Raw genomic sequence first — 19484 nt, 5'->3', positions numbered from 1 at the left:
TGGCTGTGCCTGTTCCTACCCTCACCGTCTCCGCTTGCCATTGAAAACGTGCCTGGGCGAGCCTGCTGGAGGATGAGGACATGCGGGACACAGCGGGGTCAGCGCGGCCAGCCGACCCCAACACGCTAAGCGCCCACTGCTGACCGCCACCCCCGAGGTGTCACCACTGACCTCACGCTGGTTTCCTAGCAAAAGCCGAGGGATGTGATGCCTTCCTCCCTCCGGGCGGTCGGACCATGAAGTGTCCATCACATCATGGAAGGATGTTCCGGGGGGACTAATACGGCCTCCTGACGCCTCCCACGACCCCCACCTCTGAACCCTCTGAACCCTGCCTACCACCAGCCCGGCCAAAGCTTCCTTACCCCACCCTCACCTAAGACTAAATTAAGACCTCCCCAAATGGGAGGGGTAAGTGATCGGGCAGTGAGTCCGCACTGGGGGTCCTGGGGAAGGTAGCCCATGAGCCCTACCCACCTACCCCCCACCGAGGTGGTGCCTGCAGGATCGGAGATTGGGGTCGGCTGGGATTTGCTGGTCTGAAGGGCCCTGGAGGAGGCGGCCTAGGGCCTCCCAGCCTGCTGCACGTTTTACAAAACAGGGTTTCCCCAGCATTCCTGGCCCTGGCCCCACCTACCTGGTGCCAGGAGCGCCCCAGATGTGACCCCAGACAGGGCCCCGTGGCCCCTGGGGCAGGACAGCCCCCATGTCAGGACTGACACGTGGGTGAGGCCTGCTGCAGGGAGTCTGACCAGCAGGGTGAAGTTCATGCTGTCTGCTCTCATCCGAAATAGAAAAGCATCCTTCACTCATGTTTAAGAAGCTTTGACCCTGAGGAAGACGCTTGTCGTGGCTTTGACATCTCTGACCCCAGTGAGGACAGCCTGTCTGTCGTCACAGATGAAACATAGCTTCATGGCTGCGACAAAGACCCAGCAGGTCTAGGCTTATTGAAATGGAGGGATCTTTTCTCTCTCACAAGTCGGGGTCTGTGCATTGCGGCTCAAGAAAGAGGGGGAGGGGAGGCTGTGCCCCCTGCCCTGGGTCCTGCACTTTACTTTCGGGGCTGGATAGCATCTGTCCTAATACAGAGCTTGGCGGATTTCACAGCAGACCCCCAGACCCTCCACCCCCTCTCCCTCGTCCACGGCAATAACCACCGTCCTGCCTTCTGTCCTCATACATGACTTTTCTTTATCAATGGGATCCTTCGGTATTCGTGTTCATTTGCGTCTGGCCTGTGAGGCTCAGAATGGTGCCCGTGAGACGCCCTGTGTTCACACAGCTGGGCAGGGTCCCACCGAGTGAACACACCTGGGTCGTTTGCCCGATCCACAGATGGTAGGACCTGGGGCGGGGGAGGGGGGGGGGTCCAGGCCCAGAAAAGACGCTGCCACTCTTGTTCATATCCCATTGGCTGGAACTTAGTCACATGGCTACACTTGGTTGCAAGGGAGTCTGGGAAAGGTAGTCTCTCTCTCTCTCTCTCTCTCTCTCTCTCTCGCACATGCACGTACACACACACACACACACACACACACACAGCTAGAGATTCTATTTCAAGGGCATTTAAGGGGTGGCTGCGGTTCTCCTCTGCGGATGCCTTCAGCAGCCAACAACAGAAGATCCTGCCTCAAATGGGCTTAAGCAGTGAGGCAACATATTATCTCCCCCCCAAAACGGCTCCCGACACTTCCCAGCAAGCCTCCCTACTCAGAATCTCCTGGACTTCTCTCCGCTTTGCTGCTCTGTGATCCTCTGGGTTCTGCTACTTTTTGCATTGTTTTCTTCCTCAGTGGGCACTAGTATGGCTGCAGCTGCTCCGGACATCTCATCATGAGGCTGCCATAGCCAAAGGCACATGGTCAGCAAGGAAACCTTCTGCGGTCAGCTGAACAACAGCCCCAAAGATGCGCTCCAAATCCCCAGCACCTGTGAACACATTATGCTGTGGACAAGGGGGATCACGGTTGCAGATGGAATTAGGGCTGTGATCGGCTGACCTTGAGGTGGGGAGATCATCCCGGATTATCTTCGTGGGCTCAATGTAATCGCAAGGGTCTTGATAAGTGAAAGCAGGAGGTGAAAGAGAGAGAGCTCCAGAGCTGGCAGCATGAGGAATCAGCCCACATTGCTGAAGGGGTATAAGCAGAGGACGGCGGCGGCTTCCAGAAGCCGCCCCCCTCCAAGACCTCTCCCCCATCTCATTGGCCAGGAGGGGGTTACACGCCCACGCATAAACCAATCCCCAGCAACGAAGTGGACCACCAGTGAAGATTTGTGCCAGCACCACATAGAACGGGCTTCCCCGAGTCACACCATGGGGAGGGGCACCCAAACGTTAGGCTCTGTCCGCAAGGAAGGAGACTGACAGGTGACTGGCGACCAGCTGTGGGACCAGGAGCGTGAAAGGCTGGAATGAGAGGAGGCAGCACGGTGTGCAGGCAGCAGCAACGCAGACTTGCAAGGCAGGGGCAGCTCTGAGGCAGGTGCCCTACGCGGGGTGGTCACCACAGAAGACACGACACGCGCTGCATTGCCCAGCAATGTCTTGGCTAATATCTAAACCCTGTGCCTCAGGAATTTGGGTTCTGCTTGTACCGGCTTGAATTGTGTCTCCCCGGAAAGACACGTTCAAGTCCCAAAACCCCCTCCACACCAGCGATCTGAGAAGACCAGGAGGAACTTCACTCTGTGTGGTCCCCAAGGCTCCATTAACCCTGGACCCAGGGCAAGGGCCATCTCCAAGAGTAGTAGGGGATGCTCTCCTGCCCCCTCTGGGCCCTCCTCCCCCAGGCTGCCCCCCAGGAGGCACAGCCCAGGCTCCTCTGAGCTGTTGCCTACTGACCCGGCTGCCACAATCTGTTGCCATGGCAACCTGCTCATTACCAAGTCCCCCCAGTGGGACATCATTGGAGCAGCTGGTGACATTTGAATACGGACAGTGTGTTAGATATGAGTACTGTATTGATGTGAAAGTTCCCGATTGTGATAACCGTGGTGGGTTATAAAAGAGAATCCTGGTTTTTAGAAAATATACGGTGATGTGTTATGGGTGAAGGGGCATTACACTTCCAGTCTTAAATGGTTCAGAAAAGTGCATTTAAATATAAGTATATGCATACAGATAATAGATAGGTATAGACACAGAACCCAACAAAGCAGACAGGACTAAATGCAACCAATTGCTGAGTCTGTGCAGAGTCTATGAGAGTTTCTGGTATTAACCTTGAAAGTTTCTGCAAATTTGAAATTAGAGCAAAATTAAAAGTTGAGAAAAACAATACCCAAAGTGCAGAGCGCTGGACCCCATCAAGACTTGGCTGTACAGGCCCAGAGTCTGAATTAACCAGCAGCTGAGGACAAGAAAGCTGTTGTGGGTTGGACTGTGTGGCCCCCAAACATGTTCACGTCCCAACTCCCAGAACCTGTGAATGAGACCTTATTCGAAAACGGAGTTGGGAAATGAACTTGAAACAAGACAAGGTCATACTGAAGTAGAGTGGCCCTAAGTCCAGTGACTGGTGTCCTTATAAGAAGAGGGAGGGGCGCCTGGGTGGCGCAGTCGGTTAAGCGTCCGACTTCAGCCAGGTCACGATCTCCTGGTCCGTGAGTTCGAGCCCCGCGTCAGGCTCTGGGCTGATGGCTCAGAGCCTGGAGCCTGTTTCCGATTCTGTGTCTCCCTCTCTCTCTGCCCCTCCCCCGTTCATGCTCTGTCTATCTCTGTCCCAAAAATAAATAAACGTTGGAAAAAAAAAAAAAAGAAGAGGGAATAAGGACACAGACAGAGGAGGAGGCCAAGGAGGACAGAGGCGGAGACGGGAGGAACGTGTATGCAAGCCAAGGACCCCGAAGGCTGCAGGTACGCGTGTGCAAGGGCGGGCATGCGATGGGACACGCGGACCAGGCCGGCACCCACACACCTGCTGTGTGTGCCCCCGAAATCCTGGGTCTATTTACCTATCAGCCTGCCCTTAGTATTGTGCGATTAAGTAACTGGAGGCGGCCGACCACGCAGTAAAAAGGTCCTTCCCAGTCAGCTGGAGAGAGTCTGCGTGTGAGGGGAACGGGGGTCTGCTGCTGCCTCTGAAGGTGGGAGGAGGCCTGGCCCTGCAGCCCCGCTGGCTGACTCCTCAGAAAAACACAGCATCTTGGAGTCTTGATGGCCATTCCGTGGCTCATTCGCTCCGCAAACATTTGTGGGGCACCTACTGTGAGCCAAGCACTGGTCTAGGCCTCGAAATTCAGCAAGGAGGCAGTCCTGGCCGACCCAGAGTGCTAAAAGAAAATGAAGAGCAGGGGGAAAGGGAGTGGGAGGGGCATTTTGGATGGACGGCCAGGGAGGGCCTTTCCTCTGTGAGAGTCCTGTGGAGATCCGGAGAAAGAGCACACCAGGCAGGCAGAGGGCACAGCACGTGCAAAAGTCCTGGGACCGGACCATACCTGCCTTGTTGGGGGTGCAACCGGGAGGCAGGCCCGTGTTGGCTGGAACAGAATGAGTGGGGGGGGGGCGGGCAGGTAGTGCAGGGGCAGGGGAGGGAGCAGGTCGTGGGAGGGGGGAGGCAGGGCCACCGGACGCCCAGGGAAAGGTGCTTTCTCATTGACTCTGACACTTCAGCTTGTGGGGCTGGTTGCTAATTGCTAACCTGAAGACTCACAGCTGCAAACAGAAGAATTCTATCCCCAAGGCTACACTTTATTGCCCTGGAAGGCGTTAACTAGTTTTGCTTCACCTTGAACTCGGAATTTGTAAAATTTGAGTCTCCTTTGAAGCAGCTTTGCACTCAGATAAATCTATGACGTACGTTAGGTGGTCACTGCATATTTGGATGAGGTTTATGTTGTGAACGTTTTGCAAGTTTGACTTTGCCACTGCCCCACCCCCAGAGCTAACAGCTAGTTTAGCACTTTATTTTACACATGGGGAAACTGAGGGCAGGGCAGAGGGTTTTGCCCAGGGTCCTCTGGGCAGTTCAGGGAGCCAGGCTGCCATCCACGATGTGAGTGGCCTCCCTGACTTCAAGGAACAAAGAAGGGGCTCTGTGGCTTGGTTGGGGGAGCTAAAGTAAGGATGGGGATCAAAGGGTTAGCCTTATCCAGGGGCTCAGGGATCGAGTCCTCCCTCCGGGGAGGTAAAGGTAAGCGCCAGTCGGGGGCTGGCAGGGAGTGGGGGGGGTGGGGGAGGGGAAATGAGTGGTCACCATGGCAACCTGAGCTCCCAGGGAGGGCGAGGGGCTGGCGTGGCGGTGCGGGAGGAAGCCCAGCTGGAAAGACTAGATGACACCAACTCCAAATCCAGGCAACCCCAGAACCCCCTCACGCTTGGTGACTCTCTGGAAGGGAATCACAGAACTCACTGAACACGCGGGCAAAGCCTATGCGGGGCGAACAGGGCCAAGGGAGAAGCGTGGGGGGCGGGGCGTGGTTCAGCAGGAACAGCCAGGCTGGCCTCCTGCCACATCCCCGCCAGACCCAGCAGGTGGCCCCCTGTGGCTGAACTCCACCTCCAGGTCCACGGATTTGGGGACCCAAGGCCCCACTTTAAACCACAGGCATGGGCTGTGTCCCGGAGCCCTCCGGGCAAGCTCAAGTTGCCCGCCAGGCAGCGGCCCTAGCAGCGCCCGCTTTGGGTGCACACCTGTGCCGGATCAGACCTTCCCCCAGCCACCAACAGCATGGGGTGGGACGCAGAGTGCGAGGAGGAGGCTGAACCACAGAGAAGGGACTGACTTGTCCCGATTCAAACTCAGGCCAGAGGCCCAGGCAGGGCCTGGAAGGCAGGGGGTGGCGTCTCCCTGAGAAGGAGGCTGTGAGGGTGTGGGAAGGCAGCCTGGCTGAGGCTGAAGGCTTGGGGTCTGCACCCAGCGCTGGCGGAATCGCCTTCCTCCACCTGCCAGCGGGGCCTACCGCCCTGTGCCTCAGTTTCCCCCTGTGTGAGTCGGGTCAGCAGAGTCTAAGGGTTCGGCAGTCCAATCTGTCACCCACTGCGGGCTTAACGACGGGCCCTGCGCGTCTGCATGTCCACGCAACCCTGGAGGGCGGAACATCTCCAACATACAGGTGGGGCGCGGCCCCAGCAGGCCCTCCCCGGAGGCTGGCTTGACAGGGTTCGGCAAACGCAGTCCGCTCCTCCCCGAGGTTCCCGTTTACTGAAGTCGTTTTTCTCCGTGGTAGCCGCTCCGCCGCCGCCGCCGCCGCCGCCGCCGCCGCCGCCGAGAAGCGGGGGAGCGGGGAGAGGCGGGGAACAGCTGAATTGAATCCCACACCGGAGAGGGGGTGCCGGCAGCTGGAGGGAAGAGCAGGGGCGGGGGAGCGAGGTCCGGCCCGGCGGCCAAGGGGGAGCCCGACCACAGTGCGTCTGGCGGTAGCCTACAATTATCACCCTAATGTGATTATATTAATTATCATCGCAAAACTGTGCCTGCTTCTGCAGAACGCGCCTGTGCGTCGAGCTCTGCCCACAAAGGCGCCCGGGCCTCATCGCAGCCCAACACCGGAGACCCAGACACGCCCCGGGACTCGCTGGAGGCCGCGCCATGGAAAAATCCGGGGCTTGAATTCCAGCGTGGAGCGCTGCCCTTAAGCTCCTCCCTGACTAGGGTTCGGATCTCCAGGCCCAGAAAAGTACAGCACGCGCAGAGAACAGGTTCACAGACAGTGGGGGCCTGGGCACAGGGTGGGTCTCCAAGGCCAGGATATGGGGCCATGAGGAGCCATGGAAGGTTTGGGAGCAGGGGTAGCAGGTGAAGGCAGAGGGCAGACTGGGGTGGGATGCAGACCCATGGTGGGCCCCATCCCCAGGCCCCTTCCCTCCACCTTTGGAAGGTCCCTGCTGCCCCAGTGCCCTTCCCTGTCTCAGATTCTGCCCCTTCTGCAAAGCCCTCCTTGGTTAGTGCCACCTTCCCCAACGCCGTGGGATGTGCAGCTCCCAGGCCTTCCGGGGCTGCCTGCCTAGGTCAGGGCCGTTTCTACTTCACCAGACTGAAGACTTGGCCTATCAGTGTTCTTTGACTACAAATGGAAAAACAACAAACAAACAAACAAACAAATATTATCAAGCTGGCTTACACAGAAGGAACTTTACTGGCCCTCTGAACTGCAATGGTGTGCAGTCATGGACTTCAGGCACAGTCAGATCCAGGTGCCCACAAGGTCACCAGGCATCTGACTCCTCATCTCTGGGCTCTGTTGTCAATGGTACCGGCTCGGGTCAGACAGGGGCACCATTTTGTGATTTGCCCACTGCTAGTGGTGGCCCTGGATGTCCATGGCTCTCCTGGGTGTAGGGGCACTCAGTGTAGCAGCCAGGCTGGAGGGACAAAAGACTCATGCCTCCCCCCCCCCCCACCCTGCGGGTTGCACCGGGGGCTGAGCGCTGGGCGCAAACAACAGGCCATCCCTATCAACTTGCTATCACAGGCGGTGCGTGACACATCCAGGGTTATGAAGGGGGATCTGACCTCACCGGGGGGCCGGCCACCCTGAGAAGGAGAAGGCGGCTTGATACCTAAACGCAGAGTGAGAGCACATGGCGAGGGTGTTCCCAGCGAGGAGCCAGCATGGGGACAGGAGGCAGGGGCCTTATTGAGCTGCTGGTCCCATCTGGGCACGTCCTCTTGAGTGTCGTGAGGCATGGGGCAGCCACAGCACACGCACACTACATGGTGACACGTGCACACGGTGCGTGCACAGAGAAGCACACACACAGCCCGTGCAGGTGCGAGGGCAGCAGGTGCACACGTTCGAACACACGCGCGCTCCTGCACTTACCCCTGCACTGTGTCCTGTGCACGCAGCAGGCATGTGGCCACACAAACACGCCCACAGAGTGAACATGTGCACAGACGCCCATGCGCACACGCACAGCACACACCTGCGCACGCACACACACACACACAGCACACAGGCTGCCGGCAACGAGCGGCTAGTGGGGAAGAGGCAAGAAGGCGCCCGGTTGCCCTGGCAACGCATCCTGGGACCAACCGTGCCGGACCAGGCCTCATTAGCGCGGCTCATCTGGCGGGCTGTCAGCAGGTGGAAGGCTGCTCAGGACCCCAGCTCCCCACAAAGGCTCCTGGTGGTTTCGTGGTGGGCCTGACAGTCCAGGCCCCGTGAGGGTGAGAGGAGAGAAAGGAGCCAGGCCTGGGTTCAGACCAGGAGACAGGGCCCTGAACGGGGACACAGGGCACTCACAGTCTGCTCAAGAATCCCAGAGGAAACCAGCTCTGGTGTTGGGGCTGGGGGGGGGGGGTCCTAGCGGACCCCAGCTCTGAGCCAGCAGTCGGGGGGGGGGGGGGGGATCCAATCCAGCCCTTGGCCACGCCCCAGTCCTACTGCACATGGGTTCAAGGCCAGCTCCTTCCCGGGCTCCCTGCGCTCTCGTTTCTCTGCCAGAGGAAGAGACCAGCAGACAACTGCAGGCACCCAGGGCGCGGAGCTGCACACAGTAGGGCCACACCCGGATCCTCGCCTCTGGTCTGCGACATGCAGCTTCCCGGCTGGGATGTGGTGGCCTTGTTCCCAGCATACCCCGGGAGCTCAGCTAACACCCCCTTCAGGCAGAAAGACGGAACACTCAGATGTGTTTGCTGTCCCCACAGCCCACGGGGTCTGGTGGGGCCGCTCAGTCCCACCAGTTCTACAAGGACACTGGCTGTGCCAAGTGGGGGTGGGCAGGCCCCACACAGGCTTTGTGGAGGAAGGGGTGGCAGGGAAGCACCCCCAGGGCTCAGCCGTGCCCCCTCGACTGCCGGCAGTGACTCTGTCCCAGAACTGGTGTTGAGGAGGAAGCACACCCTTGTTGAGCAGGTCACTGGAAATGCAGCTGACCTGCTTCCATTCTCTGGACCGGTCCCCCCGTCCCCACATCAGACGGAGCGAGTCTGGAGTAAACGGAGCCCACGTCAGCCGAGCTCCCACACTCCCCGAGACTGACCTGCTCTCCTCCTCGTGATGCCCCACCTCCGACCCCCGGCATTCTGTGACAGGAGCTCCCACACATCCCCCAGGTCATGGATGCCACCTCCCATCACGCCTTGACGGGACAAGGGTTCTCCACGTCTCATGCCAACTCAGCTCCTTGGTGAGAGCCAAGCTGGGGTGAAGGGCGGGTGCCCCTTCACTGCCGGCTTCCCTGTTCCCCAGCTACCCTGCAGGAGCACAGACGTGGGGGTCAAGCTGTGGCTTTCCAATTATTCATCAGTCGCCGGTCAGGCACCTCTTGGGAGCCCAGCATGGTTTTGGACCTGAAGACACCACTCACCGAGATGAACCTGTCCCGACGACCCTGGAGTCGGAGACAGACAGGACCCCATGCAGCATGTGAGCCGAGGTTGGATGTAGGACATACTGAGAAAAGCCCCCCTTCCCAGCCAAGAGGACCGGGAAGGCTTCCTGGAGGAGGCACCATCTCAGCTGAAGCCTGAAAGTGGAGAAGTTGGGGGCTGGGAGGCATTCGAGGCTGAGGGCACAGCATCGATGTGAATGGCCTACAGCCCGGGCTGTTCCTGCCGCCCTGGCCCGGGGCATCTCCAAGTGGCATGACAAGGGTGGGGGTGGCCTCCTGGCTGAAATGCTGGCTTTCTATTCCTGTCTGACCTCAAGGCCTAGGGCTTGAGAGTGAGGGCTGCGTCAGCGGGGGCATTCCTGCCTTGGCAGCTCATGGCATCTGAGGGGGGGTCCTTATCGGTGATGACACCTCAGTCCAGTTTGCTCCATAGCCTGGAAGTGGCAGGCCCGAGCATCCTTCTGGTGGCCACAGTGGGTTCCCGTCCTGGCTCTTATTAGCTGGGCTGCCACAGGCAGCTTACTGAAGGTCCCCAGCCTGGCCTGTGAGGTGGGATGTCATGTGTGCAGATGGGGGACGAAAACAGGACCCTGCTCACTGACCTGCTGTGACTGCGAGAGGGCCTGGGGGTCCCCAGGGCCATTGCTCTGCGGCAGGCTGGCATTCCCGCCTCCCCCACAAGCAGGAGACAGTCCCAGAGGATCCAAAGGGCTGAGAAAACTCCACCGACCCTCCCTGGAACTCAAGGCAAAATTCCTCTCGTTACTAAACAAGCAGATCTCCACCCCCGCACTCCCGAAACACCTTTATTGCACTAAAAACAGCATTTATAAACAAACACACTTGGGGGAGGGTGTCTTGAAGATTTACCCACAGTCGACACGGAACACAAAGATATCGAATAGTGCAGGGGTATATAAAACACCCCCCCCAGACGGAAAGCAGGGATGAGAGGTCGGGGTCAGAGGGAAGGGAGAGAGTGGAAGCCCCAAGCATCTGACTCAATGCAGGGTCCTCTGTCTGCCTGTTCCAGCCCACAAGCCTGGTGCTGGGTGGTCCCCAGGTTCCAGAGTAAAGGGGAGCCCCTCTGACACTAGCAGCAGGGAGCATGAAGGAGCAGGCCTAGGACAGAGGTAGGGGCAAGGGGGGCACAGCAAGGGACCTCAGCTCCAAGGGCCCCAAATTCTCCCCAAAGTGCAAAGGGGACCAAGTGCTTTCCCAGGCTATGGGGGAAGGGTCCTCCGCCCCTTCCCCAGTGGGATTTGGGAACCTACTTAGGAGAGACAGTGTTTGGATGGGGAGGGGTGCCCCCACCCTGGTCTGCCCTGGTCCAGGGGTGCCCACCAGGTGGGCTAGGAGAGGCCCCTGCTTCAAACCGTAGTGTTTCTGTCCTGTTAGGCCAGAAACTGTCTGCAAACATCATTCAAGGAGCCACGTACCGACACAACACTTAAATCCATGCAGCGGCCTAGCGGCATGAAGGGGCACAAGCAGGGTACTCCTGGTCTGCCAGCTTCATCCCTCCGTCCCACCCACACTAACCACAATCATTTACCACGTGGAGTAAAATCCAGCCATCAGTCCCTGGTGTCCAGCTGCCAAGGGTGCTGCACAGGAGGCTGGCAGGGTGGCAGCTCCCAGCCCCAGAGGGGCAGGGAGGAGGGGGCCGGGGGGCCGGGAGGCTGCTCTCTGGGTCTGCTCTGAGCAGCCTCTCCTGGGGAAGCAGGCTCCGGATGTCCCAGCAGGGTCTCAGGTGAGGTGAGTCGGGCCAGGGAAGGCGCTGGAGGAAGACAGCACACGGGAGAGCTGTCTGCTTTCCACCAGCCCTCCTGGGGCTTCCTCTGCGTCCGGGCCCCCTTCTCTGCCTGTCTTTTGCCAGGTCGTGGCTCTCAGACCACACGTGGCACCCTGCTCCCCGGCGGGCTCTGGCTCTGGGGCCCTGTGGGTGCTGTTGGCAGATCCCAGGCCTGCTACTGCTCTCTGGCGGGAGAGGGGGTGTCTCATGGGCCGGGCCAGGAGAACTCCCATACGACCAAGGGAAAGATGGGCCTCAGCCTCAGGACTGGTCACCTCTAGGCCTGTGATCCACACCAGCTGCCTCCAGGAACAGGTTCCGGCCCCCCACACCCCACCCTGAGAACCCCTTTCCAGAACTCTTGAAGGGGTAAGGCCGCGCAGAACTTGGGGCACGGGGGGGTCGGGAGGGGGGACGCTCAGCCCTGCCAAGTGTCCCTTTCTCTTTGCTGGCAGCCCCCTCTCTTCCTCTTCCCAAAAAAAAAAAAAAAATGAATCCGTGAAAAATAGTATCCTGGCCACCCCCGGCATCGACTGCAGCCCCAGTCTGAGCTTGAACACGCCACACCCCAGCCCCCGCCCCCCACCGGCCTGGCCACGCGGCCTCCCGCCCATGGGGACCCGGGTGGGGTCTCCCCCCCCCCACCCCCCCGCACCCTACCCTCCGCAGGGAGGCAGGGAGGGGCCTTTACAGGAAAGGCAGCAGGGAGGCCAGGGGCAGCTCCTTCTCCCCGAGCAGCGTGTCCCGCTTGAGGCTGCCACCCTTGTTGACCACCTTGATCCGGAGGGCCAGCTTCCGGACACTGGCCGGCCCCAGGCCGTCGAAAAAGAAGTCCTCGTTGAAGACGGGGTGGCGGCTGTTCTTGATGATGGTGCTGCGCTGCTTCTGCAGCTTGCCGGGGACCAGGCACAGGCCCACACAGCAGTTGATGCTCCGGGCGTCACACAGGCGGTCATAGAGGCCCTCGGCAGCCAGCAGGCGCACCCGCAGGCGGGCCTGGGCCGCCTCATACTCTGCCAGCAGCCTGACGCTGCCCCGAGGGCCCATCCGGACGGCGTGCTCCGCCCGGGGCGCCTGGCCAGTCTCAGGGCCCGGCTCCGGGGTGGCCCTGCGGGTCAAACGGCGCCGAGCCCCCGGGCTGGCGTCTGGTGCACTGTCCTCAGCAGACAGAGAGCCGTGGCGGCCCGCCGAGTGCTTGAGCTGGCTCACTTTGGCCTGGCTGTCCTGCGCAAAGCCTTTCAGCAGTGACACAGAGCGAGAGAGCAGAGGGGACCCGAATGGGGAGGACTCGGCCGAGGACCCAGTATCACTCTCCCCACCGCTGAAGTAGCGACTGGGGCTCATGAGGGCCCCACCAGCCTCCCTGGGCACCCCATCTCCCCCATTGGCCTTGGGGGCCCCCCGACGGCGCCCGGCACCTGGGGACCCCACCTGAGCCAGGGCTCCATGCTCGCTGTGGAACAGGGACTCCTTGCGCCGCGTGTGGGGGCTCTCTGCCAGTGTGGCAAAGCCATAGGACGTCTGGGCTTTGGGCACAGAGGGCAGGGACATGGCGCCCTGGGCCTGGGGGTCTGCGTTGGTGGCAGCCTCCTCCGCTGGCCAGTCCTCCGCACTCTCAATCTGGATCACGTGCCGGGTGGCTGCCTTCAGCAGGCTCTTGCTCTCAGCCGGCAGCTTGGCAGACAGCCGGGGACTCCGGGGGGCTCGGCGGGGTGTCCCCGAGGCCAGGTTCTGATCGGAGGTGGCGGGGCCCAGCTCTGCCTGCGCCTCGGGATCTGTGGGGCCAGCGGGCAGCTTGGGGGGTATGAAGAAGTCAGGGATCTTGTCGGGTGTGAGCACATTGCTGTACAGGGGTCCCTTGGATCCCCTGTCCCCTGCCTCACTCCCAGGGCTGGCGTTTTCTCCGGACCCCCGGAGACGCTCCAGGAACCACACGTTGGTTTTCTTCATGGGGGCAGGCAGAGGGGAGGCCAGGAAGAGCTCTGCAGAGTCTGAGAGGACAAGCGGGGTCAGGAGCTGCATCCCAGGCCCTGGGAGAAGGGAACAGGGGCTCCCGACGCCTGTGTAGGGGAGCCACAGGGGCAGGTCCCGGCCAAGGGGGGTTGCGCAGGATCACTCAGAGCGCATCACCTCTCCCCCGTCCTCCCTCCCCAGGGAGATCCAGCTTAACTTCCCAGAACCAAGGCGAAGCGAGGGAGGTGGGGGCGACGTTCGACTCTTGGGAAGCTCCCAGGGGACAGCGACCCCTCTCCCGCCCCCACCCCGTCTTGAGGATCTCAAAGCGCTTGCTAAAGGGTCTGTGCTCAGTCCAAAGGGAAGGCACCCCTGGTATGCGCGGATCCCCAGGATGTCCCCGCTCCGCACCCCCCCCCCCGTCCCCCCTCCCACCCCCCGCCAAGCTCCCACCCACCTGTGGCTTTGCCCAGGACTGAGGGTCCAGGCACCAGGGTCTGGGCAGGGAGAGGAGGTCAGTCGGAGGACTGAAGGCGCAGCGAGCTGACCCCTCCCGCGTGTCTCCCCGCCCCCCCCCTCCCCGCCAGACTCAGCTTGGGGTGGGGGCGGGGGTCCTAGCAGACCCCCGCGGACCGTGGCGGGGTCCCCACACTCACCTGCCCCGGGGTGGTGACCCGAGGCTGGAGGCTGTCCCGCGGGCACGCCGGAGTCGCAGCGCGAAGGGGTCGGGGCCCGCGGGGGGACGCGGTCGCAGCTCCAGCTCGGGCGGCGGCGGCAGCGCAGCAGGGACTCATTCACCGGCGGCGGCGGCGGGAAACCGCCCAGCCCGGCCGCCGCGCCGCCGTATTCCTCCTAGTACAGCCGCACGCGCAGCCCCCGCCCCGCCCCCAGGCCCTAGGGGGCCCCCGCCCCGCCCCCAGGCCCAGGCCCCAGGGGCCTGGTGGGGGTCGATGGGAGGCAAGCAGGTGGTTGCGCCTCGTCGAAGGCCAGTCGTAGCTCTTGTGCCTGCGGATCCGCGCTGTAGGGCCCCCGGAGGCCCCAAGCCCCTGCCTCAGCTCACCTGGGCGGGACACAGACCCGCACCTGCCGTGGGCCGGGGCTCCAGAGACAGGCCCTTCCCGTCTTGGGGCGCCTGGGGGGGCGCAGTCGGTTGAGCCTCCGACTTCCGCTCGGGTCATGATCTCACGGTTGGTGGGTTCGAGCCCCGCGTCGGGCTCTGGGCTGACCGCTCGGAACCTGGAGCCTGCTTCGGATTCTGTGTCTCCCTCTCGCTCTCTGCCCCTCCCCCACTCGTCTCTCTCAAAAATGAATAAACATTAAAAAAAAAAAAAAAGTGCGGCTGAAGGTGTCCCCGCCGGCCCCCAAGGATTCACCAGAACCGGGTGGGTCTGTGCAGGGGAAGTGAGGGTTTCCTTCTGGAAATAAGGACATGGCCGTTGAGACGCGCTCCTCCCCAGTAAACGGGCAGGCGTCCGCACGTTGCAGCCGTGCAAGAAGCGGCCTTCATTTCGAGAACAAATGTTTATTGAGCAGCTGGTGGACGCCGGGCGGGCAGCAGTCTGGGTGCTGAGGACGCGACTGTGATGCATGGACACAATGTCCAGCTTTCCGATGCGTCCCAGTGCGAGGGATGCCAGAAGACAGACACCGATGAAGTGTTACGGGTTCGGTGGTTCCTGTGACACACGCATAACAGGAAACCGTGACCCAGGGGAAGAGGGGACAGCACCGACTTGCTGTTCACAGACGGAGAGACAGAGGAGGGGTGAGACCAGGACAGGGCCCCAGGCCTGGCAGCACCTGAGCACACAAGGTCTGCTGGATCCCAGCCCCTCCCGACTTGTGATCTGCTCCCCTCAACCTCTGCTTCCTCATTCCTGGCCCTCCCTCCCAGCCTCGATGCCCCCTTCTGAAACCTAAGGCCTACCCGTCTTGGGTGAGGAGACAGCACGATAATGTATGGCCAGGACTGATCCAAAGCCTGGGCTTTATTAAATTACGATTGTCCCAGAGCCTCCTGTGTTCCAAGAGTGTCCCCAAGCCCCATCGTGGCCCCAGCTTCGGCTGGGGCTGGTCTGGAGTGACCACTGGTTCAACAGCAGAAGGGGGTGCAGGGGGGCAGGTGGGAGCCGGACAGAACTCCTGCCCCTCCAATGCCTCCACCTGACCTTAGAGTGAGGTGGGCTTTGGAGTTCCATTGTCCAGATGAGAAAAGCAAGGCTCAGCAGGGCCCATGACTCCCCCCCAAAGGTCTGTCTCAGATTTGCTCTCTCTCAGCAAATATTAAGGCCCCTCTTTGTGCTGTGGGCAACACTGGCACGACCACAGAGTCTGACAGGGGAGGCAGATGCCAATGAATGCATCATTTCACCACTGCCTCCAGGAAGCCTGCCCTGCCTGCCAGCCTGGGCTGGGCCAGCATCACGGCCCGGCAGAGCCCACCGAACCGCAGCTTGAGCTACCATGAAGAATGCCCTGGAGCGCATACGTGTTTGACATCCGTTGCCCCTGCCAGCCTGGAACTGCAGGGAGGAAGGGGTGTGGCAGCCTTGTCCCTGCCTTGTCCCCAAGACACCGGGGTCTTTAATAACTACCTGGCAGACAGATGGATGAACTAGCACCACAGTAAGAGGGATGACTCCTGGAAGTGCACTCTTTCTGGAAGCAGGCAGGAGGGAGGACCTCAGAGGCCATGGGCCGCCTTTCTCCATTGCACAGACAGGGACAGTGGTGCCCACTAAGGCGGAGTGACCGTCTCGGGTCTTCTGACGACGAGCCACGCTGCGTGCCGGGGGCTTCACTCCGCCCTCACCCCTACCCAGCTGGGGCAGGTCTACTCCCACTTGGGTTGAGGGAGGAGGCAACGAGTTTATTCTGTGCCGGTTCCTGTGCTAAGCAACTGGGGATGCTCATCTGGGGTTCGAATCCTGAGGCCGACACTTCCTGAAGTGTCCAGACCTCTCTGCCTCTATCGCCTCGGCTGTCCACCAGCATAACAGCTGTCCCTGCACCACAGCCACAGAGCAAGGACAGACAGGTGCTGACAGGCAAAGTGCTCACAACAGGGCCTAGAGCACTGATGTGAGCGCCAGCCTTCACTTCTTGGACGTTGCTCCTGGTGAAAAAAGGGGCTCAGCTGTGGGAGGCCTGGCCGGGCCTCGAAGGGAACCCCAGACCCTGAACCCCACCACTGCTAGCTCAGCCGAAGCCACACCCCTGTGCCTCCACCCCATCACCTTTGGGGGCTGGGGAAACTGAGCCCCAGACAGAAAAGGTACCTGGGGACGGGTCCCAAACACCTGCCTTGGGAGGGGCGGGGGCCAGGAGGCTGGCCCTTCCTGCTGGTTAGTGAGGCCTGCGGTCCGTACAGAAGAACCTCTCCCAGCCAACAAAACCTACCTCCTCTGCAGAGCCCTGTGGCTGACCGGCGTGGCAGAGCCCCCCCGGACTCCCCCACACCCCAAGTTGCAGCCTTCCTGGGATCAGAAATGGAGAGGTGCAGGCTTCCAGTCCAAGCTGGGGAGGGGGACCAGGCGATATTGGCCAGCACCCCCACCCCTGACCTGAGTCATGCCACTGCATGATGGATGGCCTTGGTCTTCCACTCCCACCCCCCAGGGAGCTGGCCTCATGGGAAGGAGGAGGGACAGGGTGCTTCCCAGGAGCTAGCCTGAGTCATAGGCCGCCCCCCCACAGCCACCACAGACAGGTCTTGGGAGAAGCACAGGGAGGGGCCTCAAAGAAGGAAGCTCCAGTCCAGAGGGCCACCTTGTACCCACACAGCTGTGGCAACAGCTGCTCCTCTGAGCTCTGTCTCCTCCCCCGGAAAAGGAAGCTCCCAGGAGAGACCCCGAGCCAACAAGGCAGAGGTTAACTCTCTGTGGGGGAGGGCCACCACGCCCCGTTTCCAGGTAAGGAAACTGAGGCACACGGGGCAGCCCAATTCCACAGGGTACGCAGTTCGGGGAAGGGGAGCAACCAGTCTGAGTTGACACGGTGGCTGCCTCCCACCCCAAGGCTCCCTGAGGGTGAGGCTGGCGCAAGGGGCATCTGCTGAAGGTAGAATGGCGCAAGCGACGCGTGGGGGACCCAGCTGAAGCTAGGCTCACAGCTCCCGTCACTGTGTGTGCACCCCAGACCTGGCTCTTCCAGCGCAGAGAGCAGGACGAGGAGGTGACGGGGTGCGAACCCCAGCTCTGCTACCCCCCGGCGGTGAGGCCTCGAACAAGCTGTGTCCTCCGCTCGACCTGTAGTCACACACAGGTCATCCTTCTGGCCCCTAAATGTGCTGGGAGCCACACACACACCACAGGGCCTTTGCACGTGCCATTCCTCCTGCCTAGAACTCTGTCCTCGTCATCTGGGGCTCTCATCCTCCAGATCGCAGCCCCTGTGTCACTCCCACAGATCACTAAGTTCAGGACTCTTTCCTTTTCACTGTTGTCATTACACGCTCAGCAGTGATTTGCTGATTAATGTCACTTGGCTGTTAACTCCACAAGGACAGACCACAAGGACCAGTCCCGGTCCTGCTGCATCCTTGTTACTCCACCAGAGGTCCAGGCAGGTAAGAGGAGAATGCAGGCTTACTAAAGGGTATCAGGATCGGGGGGAGGGGTGGATGGACCAGCGAATGGAATGCCCAATAGATGGCTGGATGGATGGGTGGACGTGGGTTGGGTGCACACACCGGTGGCTCTCTGCCTCCGTGTCTCTAAAGTAAGAGGCACGGCGTCTGTCTCCTCGGGCTCTGTTTTTTGACGGCTTTCCCCCCTGGTTACAGACAGAGCAGGGTGTGGGCTGCTCCCCTCACCCTCACCAGGCTCCCCCAGGGCAGGGGGTGTGGCCTGCTGACTGCAGAGAAATCTCATCGGATCTCTCAGTCTCCCCAGAGATCCAGACCCTGGGCAGGGGTGTGGCCCTGGCAGGGAGGCCTCTCCAGGAGGGCCAGAGGAGGGGTTCCGGGAGAGATGGCGGTCTCTGGGAAGGAGAGCCCAGAAATCATGTGAGGCAAGGTCTGCAGAGCAACAGCCGTGTGCAGGGGCTCTGTCGGTGACAGGGGTGGTCTGAGAGAAGTCAGGCCACATTCGGGGGGGAGTCAGGAGCAGTTTGGAGGGAAAAGAACTTTTTGCCAGACATGCAGGGGCATCTTGAAAGAGGTTTGCAGCATTCAGGAAATACAGATGTTTCCAAGGGGAAGACGGGGGTGTTGGGGAAGCTTTATCTCGGGGTAAAAACAGGTGTGAGGGAGATGCCGGGGGTTCTCGGACAGCAGACCACTGCCCCACGGGCCCAGCGCCCTCTTCCCCATCCCCCCCCTCCAGTCCCCACATCCTCCAGCCCCGAAAGGCCACACCGTGGGCCTTGGCTCTGCCCCTGGGACACTGGCCTCAGCCTTCCAGCCAGAGGGCCTCTCAATGTGCAGGTGGGTTCGTTTCCTCATGGTCGTGTTACCAGCAGATCCCAAATGTCCATGCAGGTTGGCAGCCGGGAGGGCAGAGTCCCACAACCACCCACCGCCCCCCACCCCCGAGCCAGTTGTGCTGGCCTTGCCTGGATGCCCCCCATCCCAGCTGGGCCCCAAGGCTACCCGCCCCTTCAACATCAGCAGGTGCCCCGGCCTGAGGACCCAAAGCATCTCAATTCTTCCCCATAAAAGACAACTGTGCACTGATTTTTCAGGTGGAAAGACTGAACCAGTCAAGGACAGGAATCCCTCTTTCCAGGGAGAGAAGCTGAAGTCCATCTGGGAAAAGAGGTGGGCCTCCTTAACCCATCGGGGGCCCTGGCCAGGGCTTGGAGATGGAGGACTGCTTGTCTTTAATGTATTTTCTTTAGAGGTGAGAAAAGGTTCTGTCTTTGGTATGGACACCCTCACTCCAGGCAGAGGGTGGAGGCAGGCAGGGCGTCAGCAGGATAAAGGGGTCGTGGGCCCCCATTTCTTGGCCTTGTTGACCCCGCCCAGGGACGGCTGGAGAGAGGCCTATGCGGGGGAAGGAGAGACAGTGGCGGTTCCAGCCTGACCAGGGTCCGGAGGGAGAGGCTGAGGAGCCCGTAAGGCCACAACAGGGGCATCTGCAGAGCAGGACAGGAGCTGGGAGCTGAGAACCATCACCTGGGGAAGAAAGAGAAGGAGAGGTCAAGGGTCAGCTGAGACGGCAACCAGAGACCCAGGTTCCGGCATCCGGGACCCTGAACCTCAGTGACAGGGCCCAGTGAGGGCCTCCAGGCTGAGGGACCGGGGTGAAGCTCCCCACGTTCTTACAGTGTGACCTAGGGTAGTGCTCTAACCTCCCTGTGCTATTTCTTCTGCAAAACGACAATGCTAACGACAGTGCCAGTTCAGAACCACGGGGGAAGTCTGTGGAGTTTCGGGAGGTGGGAGCATAGCTATTATTACTGCCATCAGCATTGTTTCTCGGGTCACAAACACCTTGGGGAAGAGAAGCA

At 60.8% G+C, this 19484-nt stretch overlaps 2 protein-coding genes across 6 annotated transcripts in view; both read right to left on the bottom strand.

Annotated features, from left to right (window-relative positions):
* Window positions 1–11729: 11729 nt before the first annotated feature.
* Window positions 11730–13875, bottom strand: C2CD4C (C2 calcium dependent domain containing 4C). 3 transcript variants are annotated; one of them, XM_086699800.1, is made up of 2 exons: window positions 13709–13875; window positions 11730–13061 (listed from the first exon to the last, which is right to left on the bottom strand). In XM_086699800.1, exons 1-2 carry the CDS (start codon window positions 13826–13828, stop codon window positions 11769–11771), a joined length of 1413 nt encoding a protein of 470 aa, XP_086555926.1. In that variant the 5' UTR covers window positions 13829–13875; the 3' UTR covers window positions 11730–11768. The 3 variants fall into 3 exon arrangements, with proteins under 3 accessions (XP_086555926.1, XP_086555925.1, XP_086555924.1); XM_086699799.1 differs by having other exon boundaries at window positions 11731–13072; window positions 13691–13798; XM_086699798.1 differs by having other exon boundaries at window positions 11731–13111; window positions 13691–13794.
* A 1129-nt stretch (window positions 13876–15004) lies between these two features.
* SHC2 (SHC adaptor protein 2) overlaps window positions 15005–19484 on the bottom strand; it is a 30684-nt gene continuing 26204 nt past the window's right edge. For all 3 annotated transcript variants that reach the window (XR_015248630.1, XM_086699795.1, XM_086699796.1), the window contains one exon: window positions 15005–19149. The gene's annotated coding sequence lies outside the window, so the exon portion shown is untranslated. The remainder of the gene's footprint in view (window positions 19150–19484) is intronic.

The sequence above is a fragment of the Puma concolor genome, chromosome A2 (assembly GCF_028749965.1).
Source record: "Puma concolor isolate L17-30 chromosome A2, mPumCon1.1.hap2, whole genome shotgun sequence".
Taxonomy (NCBI): domain Eukaryota; kingdom Metazoa; phylum Chordata; class Mammalia; order Carnivora; family Felidae; genus Puma; species Puma concolor.
The sequence above is the reverse complement of the archived record's forward strand: the minus strand, read 5'-3'. Positions and strand labels throughout refer to the sequence as shown.

What these genes read in the sequence shown, in the direction of transcription:
- C2CD4C (XM_086699800.1), bottom strand. Translation starts at nt 13,828, where the DNA reads ATGAGTCCCTGCTGCGCTGCCGCCGCCGCCCGAGCTGGAGCTGCGACC. An exon ending in GGGACAGCCTCCAGCCTCGG is followed by an intron (nt 13,062 to 13,708) that starts GTCACCACCCCG and finishes GACTCTGCAGAG; the next exon opens with CTCTTCCTGGCCTCCCCTCT.